At 48.9% G+C, this 12,307-nt stretch overlaps 1 protein-coding gene across 4 annotated transcripts in view; it reads left to right on the forward strand.

Moving 5' to 3' along the window:
* SH3PXD2B (SH3 and PX domains 2B) overlaps positions 1 to 12,307 on the forward strand; it is a 113,556-nt gene that overhangs the window by 76,171 nt on the left and 25,078 nt on the right. For all 4 annotated transcript variants that reach the window (XR_003428267.1, XM_027084295.1, XM_027084298.1 and 1 more), the window contains exons 7-8: positions 4,903 to 5,037; positions 9,841 to 9,945. Coding sequence is in view for 3 of the 4 variants with exons in the window: in XM_027084295.1 (XP_026940096.1) it covers positions 4,903 to 5,037; positions 9,841 to 9,945 (240 nt within the window). In the remaining variant the exon portion in view is untranslated. The remainder of the gene's footprint in view (positions 1 to 4,902; positions 5,038 to 9,840; positions 9,946 to 12,307) is intronic.

The following is a 12,307-nucleotide window of genomic DNA, read 5'->3' on the forward strand; positions in this document are numbered from 1 at the left end:
GAATATTTCATAGCACTTCCTTAATGATAAAATCACACTTACACTGTCAAAGCTCCTCCTTTCTCCTGGACTTTTCCTTCCCTCTTATTCCCTGCTGGACCACAAGAGTGACATTTCTCATCTAGGAATACTTTGATTTCACACTTGTAGCTCCTAGAACTTAGTTCTATCTGCGTCGACTTTTAGCTACTGCAATTACTATGCATTATAGAGCCTGGTTGCAGTATCACACTCCACCAGTAGATGTCTCCACCTAACACCTAAATGGTCTATGTAGCCTAGTTTGAGACTCCTAGTAGATCAAATGAATGGTGTTTTGATAAGTTGAGTGCTCTGGATAAAATGAAGGCAACCTGCCCTGGAAGAACTGGTCCTGAAAAAGCAACTCCATGCACTCTTTTCTGAGCCACTTAATGGCAGGAAACTAGTCTAAAAGCTACTGTTGGACTTCCCTGGTGGCTCAGTGGTTAAGACTCCGCCCTCTCAATGCAGGTGGCCTGGGTTCCATCCCTGGTCAGGGAACTAGATCCCACATGCATGCTGCAACTAAGAGTTTGCATGCCACAACTACGGAGCCAGCAAGCTGCAACTAAGGAGCCCACGAGCCACAACTAAGGAGGCCACCTGCCACAACTAAGACCTGGCTCAACAAAATAAATCAATATTTTTTTTAAAAAAACCCAGTGCTAACGCATTCTTATAAAAAGTAAATTAATAGAAATAAAAGCTACTGTCATAGAAGAACAGGAAGGATATGTAAGGCTCAGACCTGGCCCCTGAGCAAGTCTTGGAAGAAGTACCAGCCCTGAGCCCTGTGCCAGCACACTATGTGCTCGTGCCAGCCTAGAGTCCTCAACCCTGTTCCCTGCCCTCCTCGTTTCCTGGCTTCATGTCTTGTTCGCAGTGAGACCCCCAGTTCCTTTCCCTGCTCATAGTTAACCCAAGTCAGTTGGCAGCTTGGTTAGGAGAGCTGGTGCAGAAATGAATAGATCAACCCATGGATCAGAATCCTGGGAATTGTATGTAGTACAACTGGGCCACCATCAGTTGTTAAAACCGGGTAGCAACAATTGAACTTTTTGGACAGAGTAACCTGGCTTAAGTGGACCTTGACTTATCCAAAGTCTCTGTCCCTTCTTACAGGCAACAAGTAGTCTTTGGTCGCTTGTAAGATAGACAGGTGCCTGCCAGTAACTCAGCACTGTGTGTTCTCAGGAGGAGGCCTGAGCAATGTAGGGCGGGAAGGGTTTCTAGGTGTCTCCATTCATCCGTTGTTCATTCACGCCACAAATGTTCACTGAGTCTCTGTGCTGAGTGAACAAGACACAGTTATTCATTCAATGCTTATTAAGCACCTACTGTGTGCCTGACAGTGTTCTAGGTCCCCAGGAAATGCAAAAGGCGTTTCCACCACGGGAATACCATGTGGGAAGTAACCTCACAGTCTGGTAGAAAAGACAGATACGTAAACAAAATTAAATGTTGTAAGTGCTGTGAGAGAAGGCATTTGAATGTCTCCCTGAGGTTGGAAGTCATTTAAAGCTGTTTTAAAATATTCATTCTTTCATTCAAATATTTATTGAGCCTTTGTAGATGCTATTCAAGCTCTAGCCCAGGGGTTGGCAAATGTTTTTTCTCTAAAGGTCCAGATAGTAAATATTTTAGGCTTTGCAAGCCCCATGCAGACTCTGTCAGTAATAATAATTTTTTGTTTCCTCTTCCTTTCATTCTCCTTCTTATTCTTTACAAATCTTTAAAAGTATAAAAACACATTCTTAGCTCCCCTTGCACAAAAATGGACCATTTTTGTGACTTCTGAGCAAGCTCTCTGGCTGCAGTATGAAGGACGGACTGGAGGGGCAGGATGGAGACCCATCACGGGGTGTCCCACCTGCACACCCCTGGTCACAAGAAGCCTTTCTCAGACCCTGATGAAAAGGATGTGGCGTAGTGAGGATGTGGGTGAAGCGAGGTGATGGAGTGCTAGCAAGAAGGTCCTCCCACATCAGACCCATGGCTCTGCGGGAGGGAATCCTGACGGCTGCCACAAGGGGCAGCAGAGATTCCCCACACGTGAACACAGACACGTCCTGGCCCCTCCAGCCCACTAGTGGCCCGCCTGCCTGGGAGACCTGGGCTGTCTCTGGCCACTAACCCGGGCAGCAGGCTCAGCTTCCAGCCTGACTGTGAAGTGGGTGCTTCTCTCCACTCTCCAGTTCTTTGTCTCCAGTTGAGGCACAGGGAAGCATGGCTACCTGGATGCAGCCCGCGTGAGGTTAAAACAGAAGGGCAGATGCCTTCCTGGGGTTCTGAGCCCTGAGGCAGATTATATTCTGGGATAAAAACTGTGGACCCCAGTCTCTACGTATTGCATTCACTGGGGAATGTGTCCCAAGCTCACAATGACCAGGACAAGTGACCAGGAGCGCGTCTGCCTGCGCTCATTCACACAAGAGCACCTCTTAGAAGCACAGTGCCGCGGGGTTGAGGAGAGAGTCAGGAGGTCACTGTCTAGAGGGACAGCAGAAAGGGGGCAGTGACCAGCCTGCTCTGGGGCCACTAAAAGATGGAACCGCTGAAGTAGCCGGGCTGTCTTGGGCGGTCTGTCATGCTTGAGGCTGGAAGGAGATCAGCTCTGCGGCCTGACCTGGGTGGGAGGTGACAGAGGAGGAGAAGGCTGGCAGTAGTGAAGATAACCCTGAGAGCTGCAAAGACATAAGACTTGGGGGGCGGTCATGGGGACCTGTGGGGTAGGAGAGCAAGATCTCAGACTAGCCTTCCTTCCTATCATCTTTCCTTTCCTCACCTACTGCCACCAGGTGGACCTGGTTCAGATCTGGCCTTGTCACCAGGTAGTAGTGAGATCTAAGGCAAGTCACCTGATATGTCTGAGCCTCTGTTTTCTTGTCTATAACATGGGGGTGGTAATACCCACCTTCCAGGGCAGTTGTGTCGAGGTGGTTTATGTACAGTGTATAGTCTGTGATAGGCATTCATGTGGGGCTACTTCCCTCCCAATCTACTTCTGAGCCTTCATCCCACATCTGCCGTCTCTTTTTTCTCCTCTCTTTCTCTCTTCTCATGCTTTCTCCACTCAGGGTGCAAGGGGCAGTGTTGCCTCGGGGCCCTCCCATTTCCCTCCGTTACCCTCAGCCTGGGAGGGTGAATGGCTAGAACATGGTCACAGAGCCAAGAAGCGGTGACCCTTCTTCACCCGGCTGCAACGCCCTGCTCTGATTTTCCGCATCAGACATGGAGAACGCGTGGTTCTAACAGAGGGCTTTTGTGCCGCTTCTAGATGCCAGAGGCTGGGGTGCAACGGCGTGCTGGTAAATACTTCACGACCAGCTCTCTGATGGGAAGCCCTGCTTTGTGGCATTTGCCATTTTCCATGGTGTAAATACTCCCACCATGGCCAATTTCAATAAGATACTACCCAACAGAGTTGGGAACAGATGCACAAAATTGGCTCATGATGGGTGTATTTGGACACAGAAATGTATAAATGGATATTTCAGTGGTTTATGGAAACAATAGAAGGGAATCCTTTGAATCAGGACTTTCAGAAAACCAGGGCCCAGTGACCACAAAAGCCAGTCTGCCTTCCCATCACATTCAGCTGCTGCTCTAAAAGTGCTGCCCCCTCTCTCTGGAGTGTCTGAACTCAGATGTCCCTTTACATCATCCATATTCTGTGATATCTTTTCATTTACTTATCAGATATGTCTTAGTATTTAACCAGGGCCACACAGCACTACATCCTGTGGAAATGGCCTCCCCAGGGGCTCCTCTGCCCAGCTGCCCCTGCCCTGGTCCAAAGGTACCATCATCTCTTGTCTGCAAACACCATGTCCTCCATCTGGTCTCCTGCTTTTTTTCTTGCCAGGCTGTAATCCAGTCTCCATGTGGCAGCCAGAACTGTCTTTTTAAAGATGTAAATCTTGTCATTCCCTTCTTAAAGCCCTTCAGTGGCTTTCTACTTGAGGGTTTCAAAAAATCCGAACTTCTTGCCTTGGCCCAGCATGTCCTGCCTGCTCTGACCCATGCCTGCCAGGGTGAGCTCATACAGGACCGCCCTCTGCTCACTCCTGGACTTCAGCCAGTTCCTAGAAGGCTCCAGGCCCTTTCCCATCCCACAGTCTGCCTGCACCACTCTGTCCCCATTCTCCTCATGCCTCCTTGCCTCCGAGGTCTTTGCTTTATGTCACCTCCCTGGAGGGGTCTTGCTGACCACTCCATTTAATGTAGCATCCTTTTCCCACTCATTCTCTGTCTGGCAACCTGGTTGTTTCCAGCAATGCATCAGTCAAAAACTAGTATTATCCTGTATACTTAGCGATCATATATACTTGTGTACGTGTCTCTCTCCCCAGCTAGACTGAGCTCCTTGAGGCTAGGAGTCATGTCTGTTTCATTCACTTTAGTATGCCCAGCATCTAAAGGAGTGTTTGGAACATCACTGGTGACTTCGTGAATTAATAGATGAGTGATTTGGGATGGATGGATGGCAGTGGATAGCTAGACAGATGGATGTTTGGTTGGATGAATGATGAATGGATGTTTAGTTGGGTGGACGATGATGGGTGAATAATGGCAGATGGATGAATGGATGGATGGATAGGAATGAATGAACTTTCCCACTACGCTGTCAGCTTCTTCAGGGCAAGTACCGCATCAACTCTGAATCCTTAGTGCCCAGCACAGTGCCTGCACAAGAACAGGCACTTGGTAAATTTTGGTGGTTGAGTGAGCAAATGAATGAAAGAATAAATGGATGAGGTGACCCTGAGACAAGTCCTGTCACAGCTTCGTTCTCTATTTGGAATGTCCTCCTGACCCACCCCACCCCCTGGCTCCTGTTCCTTCACACATGGGTTGTGTGTTGGCATTTTGTATCCCCAGGGGGCGACCTGACCTCGGTGGACCCCATGGTCCTGGAGCAGTATGTAGTGGTGGCAGACTACCAGAAGCAGGAGAGCTCGGAGATCAGCCTCAGCGTGGGGCAAGTGGTAGACATCATCGAGAAGAACGAGTCAGGTAGGAGACCTAGACCACCTTCCTTCCACCCTACACTCTCACCAAGCCTCTGGGACAGGAAACGCTTGGGAGTGCAAACGCTGCAATGGCCAATCCAGGCTGCTCCGTTCCCACGGATCTGGTTGATGGCCTCCTAGAAAGCTGGCCTTGTTTGATCACAGTGCTTGAGTACTCCACTTGGTCACAGCTCACCAGCATCCTATTGGGTCAGGGGTTATCGACTTGTCCTGAGGTTCACATTTTAGGAACCTTCCTTCTGGTTTCAGAGTACTCGGAGACACGGAGTCCAGCATTCCACTGGAGATTTGCTCTGTTGATTTGCCTTTGGCTACCATGGGAGTCCTCATGAAGGTTCTGTCAGCTGTGGGCTCTGGTGGGATGGACACACTGCCTCAGCCCACCTGCCCTCAGAGGGACCGCTGGTCACATACAGGCAGACCTCAGAGATATTGTGGGTTTGGTTCCAGACCGCTGCGATAAAGTGAGTCACGTGAATTTTTTGGTTTCCCAGTGCAAAAAAAAGTTACATTTATACTATACTGTAGCCTATTCAGCGTGCAGTAGTCTTATGTCCAAAAAACAATATACATACCTTAACTTAAAAATACTTTATTGCTAAAAAATGCTAACCATCATCTGAACCTCCAGCAAGTCGTAATCTTTTTGCAATAGTAACATCAAAGATCACTGACCACAGATCACGTAACAAATATAATAAGAATGAAGAAGTTTGAAATCGGGAGAATTACTGAAATGTGACACAGAGACACGAAGTGAGCAAATGCTATAGGAAAAATGACACCAATAGACCTGCTTGATGCAGGGTTGCCGCAAACCTCCAATCTGTAAAAAACACATTATCCGTGAAGTGCGATAAAGCAAAGCACAGTAAAACGAGGTCTGCCTGTACACTGGCCGGGACAGAATGTGATGTGACTGAGACACTTAGCCTGGGTTTCCACCTGAACTCCGCATTTCACAGCCATCCAGGTCACTTCGTTGAGGAGGCTGCTTCCAGGATTAAATGAGGCAGTACATAGAGAGTGCCTAAGCCTGTGTTTGGCACATAGGTACTCAAAAATGCGTTTCCTTCCCTTTTGCCTTCTTTAGCCGCAGTAGGGCATTGGTACCATTGAAGACAGAGAGCAAGGAGCAGGGGATGAGTGGATCCTCTCCAGGAAAAAGTGGCATTAAACCCCCACTGGCTTTGTTGTAGCTAAAATGTGCCATTGACTAGCAATATTAGTGGGCCAATCTCTGTGATACCCCAGTGGCTAGTTAAGGTCCAACAAACAGGGAAAGACTGTTTCCGGCAGCCTCTGGAGCATGTTCCCATTAGTCAGGAGATGAGCAGTAGCCAACCAAAACTTCTTGATTACACAGTACAGCAGTTGTTATCCCTGCTTCACAGCTGAAGACACCAAGACTCCAAGTGACTCAGTCACTCACCCCAGATCTTGTGACAGGTTGCCGAGCTGGAGTTCCTAACCAATTCCAGCTGGCCCCGAGGCCATGTGACGTTCTAGTTCCTAGAAATGAGTACAGGCAGTCTGTGGGTATGACTGGGATGCTCTGTGGGGATGGAAGAAGGGAGCACCCACCCACCCCCACCCCGCTTTGCTTTGCCAGCTTGAGCGACGTCAGGAAGAACACGTTGCTGGGAGAAGGGGAGGAGGCAGGATGGGGTGGGGGCCAAGCCTGGTGTGTCCAGAGGACAGCAGGGAAAAGGCATATGTCCAGATCTTCAAGTGGCCAACAAACTCAACATTTGTTTTCAATTACCTTTTACTTACCCAAGTAATATATGGATATGTTCTTCTTGAAACATTAATGATAAAGTTAAAACCTATTTTTTTCCGCTAGCTTCAGGCCTAGTCCCCTTTCCAAACCCAGACTGCCCTTCTATCAGTTTGGGGTGAATGCTTCTTGATAACTGTATACACGCATGTGTATAAATATGTGTACAGGGATAGGACTTCCCTGGTGGTGCAGTGGTTAAGAATCCGCCTGCCAATGCAGGGTACACGGGTTCGAGCCCTGGTCCAGGAAGATCCCACAGGCCACGGAGCAACTAAGCCCTTGCACCACAACTACTGAGCCCGCGTGCTGCAACTACTGAAGCCTGCACACCTAGAGCCCGTTCTCTGCAACAAGAGAAGCCACCGCAATGAGAAGCCCGCGCACCGCAACAAAGAGTAGACCCCGCTCGTCGCAACTAGAGAAAGCCCATGCGCAGCAACGAAGACCCAGCGCGTCCATAAATAAATAAAGAAATAAATAAATTTATTTTTTAAAAAACTCTATACAGGTGTATATGTATGTACACAGTGTACACATTTGTACACATGTGTGTATACATATATGTGCACATGCGTACATATATATAACTATGTACACACATACATACACATCGTATTTCATGCCTCTATATATAATTTTGTAGGTTTTTTAAGCCCAGTGGTGTATCATTCTATATATTTTGACCTGCAACATGCTTTTTCTTAAGTCAACATTTAGCTCTTATTCTTTTAACATCTGCATACTATGTGAAAATATGGCATACTATAAGTCATATCTTCCTTAAGTATGAACAGTATATCTGTGTGCACATTGGTGAGTGTTTCTTCAGGTTAGATATGCAGAAGACTGCTGGACCATAAGATACGCATACTTTAAATGTTAAGATACAGCCAAATGACCTGCTTCCAAACTGCGGCCATACCAATTTACTCTCCTTCCAGCAATGTGTGAGGCATTTGTGCCAGTAGTTAAGAGCTGAGGCTGTGAAGCCAGATGGCCTGGGTCGAATCCCGGCTCTGCCAATTTCTTTGTGACCTTGGTCAAGTCACTGCCCGTCTCTGAGCTTGGCTTCTCCATCTGTAAAATGGGGCAGTAACAGAATGCAGCTCACAGGCTGCTGTGAGGACTCAGCCAGTCAGTAGTAGATGCGAAGCACTGAGACAGTCTGGCGTATCTTTACTGTCATTGCTGTTGTGACACGTTCCTTAACCCCGCGCGGATACCTACAAATAGGAGTCCTTAGGAAGGCATATATGGCATATTTCTGATTTCTGGTTTTTCACAGGTTTATCAACCCCATTCATTCACACAGACACACGCGCACACACACACAGACACACGCACACACACACGCGCGTGAGCACACGCACGCGCACACACACACACACACTTCCCAGCCACCAAAACGTGTATTTTAAAAGGTGCACCCAGTCAAGTAAAGCAGAAAGTGGCTTCTACCTCAGGGAGCTCAAAAGCAAAGGCCTCCCTGTAAGACCAGGAAGCTAGTCCAGAGTCTGCCCCTTCCTTCTCTTCTCCTTTGGGGTCTCCGGGGCCTGGAGGTTTGTGATCTTGGGGAGCAGATCCTATTTTTCCATTTATGCAGTGCAGAGCCAGCTGGGCCCTGTATTAACTTCCTGTGGCTGCTATGACGAATTACCACAAATTCAGTGACTTACACCAACACCAATTTATCATCATATGGTTCTAGAGGTTAGAAGCCCAAAATGGGCCCCAGTGGACGAGAAAAAAAGGCAGTGCTGGGGCTGTGTTCCCTTCTGCAGGCCTGGGGAGCATCTGCTGCTTTGCCTTTTCCATTCTCTAGAGGCCAGCCACACCCCATGGCTCGTGACCCCTTCCTCCACCTTCAGAACCAGCAGTGTTGCCCCTCTCTGTACCTTCCTTCCTCAGCCACATCTCCCCCTGACCCTCCTTCTGCCTGCCTTGTGATTAAACTGCGCCCACCCAGATAAGCCAGGATAACCTCCTATTTGGGAGTTCAGCTGATTAGCAACCTTAACCCCATCTGCGACCTTAATTCAAACCCTTTGCCATGTGCATTGTTATTCTGCCTACCACAGGCTCCATGAGAGCCCTTTCTCTAAAATGGGAGGGCCTGAGTCTCAGTGAACGGCCTCTCAAACTGTTATATCTGCGGCCAGATTTACCTTGACATGAACAGATGCAAAATCCGTGTCTCAGATAAGTTATGAGGGCAGTGGTTTCAGTATCAGAGAGCGCTGGGTGCAAGTCACAGCTCGGCCGTAAGCCGTGTGAACTTGCACGAGCCTTGCCTCTTGGAGCCTCAGTTTCCTCGTCTGTGCAGTAGGGATGATAATGTGAAGATGATATAAGATAATGCAAGGGGCTTCCCTGGTGGTGCAGTGGTCGAGAATCTACCTGCCAATGCAGGGGACACGGGTTCGAGCCCTGGTCTGGGAATATCCCACATGCCGCGGAGCAGCTGGCCCCATGAGCCACAATTACTGAGCCTGTGCGTCTGGAGCCTGTGCTCCGCAACAAGAGAGGCCGCGATAGTGAGAGGCCCACGCACCGCGATGAGGAGTGGCCCCCACTTGCCGCAACTAGAGAAAGCCCTCGCGCAGAAACGAAGACCCAACACAGTCAAAAATGAATTAAAAAATAAATAAAATTAAAAAAAAAAAAAAAAAAGATAATGCAAGTAAAACGATGAGTGCCTTGCACACCTTAGCGAAGGGAGCTACGTTCTTTGCTCTCCTCCTTTAGGACAACCTTTCTCCCCACCCCCATCCCCGACTCCCCTCCACAGCCCCGTCCCAGGCTCAAGAGCAGGTTTCCTGTTAGCCTGTCTCTAGCAGTTAGCAGTCAGCTCACATGGGTAGTTGTGTTCTACTCATAAAATGGAGACTTTTGAGCCTGACGCTGAGCGTTGGTTCCTGCAGCGGCTGAATCTAATATTGTATTCTGACGCCCGGCCCTCACACCTGACCCAACTGATATCAGTCTGCACTCTCATTTTCCCAGGTTGGTGGTTCGTCAGCACGGCTGAAGAGCAAGGCTGGGTCCCCGCAACCTGCCTCGAAGGACAGGATGGTGTGCAGGATGAGTTTTCCCTACAGCCTGAAGAAGGTAGGAAGCAGCCGGGGCCTCGGGCTCGCTGGGGAGGCCGTGAGGGCCGGCGGCACCCAATCCCTTCCCTTCAGCCTCTGCCTCCCAGCCTCCTAGACTAGAGCCTGTGGACATGAAGCCAGGCCCTGGGTTTGGGGCAGAGCAAGCCCGCCCTTTCTTAGGGGCCTTGGGGAGCCAACCCAGGTGAGCCTGGCTGGAGCTGGGGCCCTGATACCTCCATGGGACCTCAACGGCCCCCAGTCAGATCGCTGTCAACACCTCACTCTTCCTCCCTTGAATTATCCTGATGGCCAAGGTGCTGGGGCTGCTCCAAGCTCATTTACAAGACATCTGAAGCCATCCGTAAAGATCTCTGCTTTGTCTGCTTTCTGTGTTGGTTTAACGGCCCTGACTGGGTGTCAGGATCAGAGCTGACCCTCCTAAAGAGTGGTTCCCGCTGTGTCAGAAATCTTAAGGCTCAGCCAACCCCCCTTTCCCCCCAGGAGCATTCCTCAATCTAGAGTATGAGTTCACTTTAGCTAATAAACGGGAGGGTTTTGGAATCAGACCTGAACTTGACTCTCACCACCGAATTTGAATTGGTACCACTTACTGGCTGAGTGGTCTTGGGCCAGCAACTTAACCTTTCTATGCTTCAGCTGCTTCCTCTGAAAATGGAAATGATGGTATCTATGTCATGGGATTTTTTTTTTTAATTAAATGAGATCCCACATGCAAAGCACTTGGCAAAGAACCTAAAACAATGAATAACTAGGAACAGTTATTATCATAGAGCTATGCCTTACCTAGGGTTGAATATTTGGGGCTTTTAGTTGACTGTTTAGAAAACACAAAGCCACTTGAGTATGTATTTAACAGAAAAGAGGGTAAGGAGAAGGGATATTTCTATGCTCAAAGGTTAGCAAAAAAAAAAAAAAATGCATATGTGGTTTGCGTTTAGTTTTATTGCAGCCAGCACCCGCAGAGTAAAATGCCTTTTGTTTTGCTCTGCGTTTGTGGGGCCCACCAGGCTCTAGGGGCGGCGCTCATGAGGAGAAAGTGCAAAAGTCAACTCAGATTAAGGGGTGGTCATGTGCTGCGTGGAAACTATAGCTCCCTTAGACAGTTAATGATTCCTACCACGGGGCGTGTCTCTGTAAGGGACTGATTATTGTCCCCATTTTACAGATGAGAAAAGAAGCTCAGAAAGTAGAGACACTTGCCCGGGGTCACACAGCTAGAAGATGGGAGAGAGACCACATTTTCCTAAGGGTTTGTACATTTCTTCCCCCTGCCGTGAGGGCTTCTCTTAGTGCCTCTATAATCATGCTAGGAATAGCATCGTGTCTATTGGGTGGCTCTTCACTCAAGTTCAAGGTTCGTACTCAGGAATTTGGTCCTTCTGAGACACCTGGGGCGTGGCATAGACGCGGAAATAATTGCTCCTGAGAGGGAGCACGTGCTTGGTGCCGCCTTTGCCTCAAGACACTGGGACTGCTTTCTTCTTACCTCTGCCTTCTGCCCTTCGCCTCCACATGCTGCCCGTCCAGTCTCATGGAGATACTGGTCTCTGCCCCAGCCCATGGGCCGCCGCCGGACTCTGGGGGACCTGTATGCCATCAGCTGGCGTCAAGGTGCCTACCTCAGAGTTTTCCTCCCCGCTCGGTATTCGGAACTGGGTCCCTGCATCTGCATGCTCTGGGACTGCCCGTGCCTGTTGCATGTGAGAGACGGTGATCTGGTCTGTACCCTGTGTGTTGGCATGTAGGTTTGGGAGGAGGGAGCTTAGGGCGTTTGTCAGCCTGGGACCCTAAAGTTTCCCAGGGTAAAAAATGATGCCTGGGGGCCCCTGTAATGCTGAGCCAGTGACCTGTTCCCTTCATCAGGTGCATTTGAGTGGCCAGGGAAAAGAAACCCACGTCAAACCAGCTTAAGCAAAAGGGAAGTGTATTGACTCATGTCATTGAAAACCCTCGGGTAGGGTCAGCGTCTAGCATGGCTGGATCCGGGAGCTTGAAAATGTCTGCCAACTGAAGAAAAATGCCCAACCTAGAAGTTGTGAGTTAAGTTTTATACAGGCACCTTACTGAGGACTCTAGCCTGGGAGACAGCCTCTCAGATAGCTCTGAGGAACTGCTCCTATGAGGTAAGGGAGGAAGCAGGATGCATAGGAGTTTTTGGCTGGAAAAACAAAACAAAACATGTAGTCTAACATCAAAAGATTACTGCTAATCACAAAAAACAGATATCTTTTTTTTAATATAAATTTATTTATTTTATTTGTTTTTATTTTTGGCTACATTGGGCCTTCGTTGCTGCGCACGGGCTTTCTCTAGTTGCAGTGAGCGGGGGCTACTGTTCGTTGCGGTGCGTGGGCTTCTCA

Source organism: Aethalodelphis obliquidens, unplaced genomic scaffold (genome assembly GCF_003676395.1).
Source record: "Aethalodelphis obliquidens isolate GAN/ISIS:26980383/991018 unplaced genomic scaffold, ASM367639v1 scaffold52, whole genome shotgun sequence".
NCBI classification, from domain to species: Eukaryota; Metazoa; Chordata; class Mammalia; order Artiodactyla; family Delphinidae; genus Aethalodelphis; species Aethalodelphis obliquidens.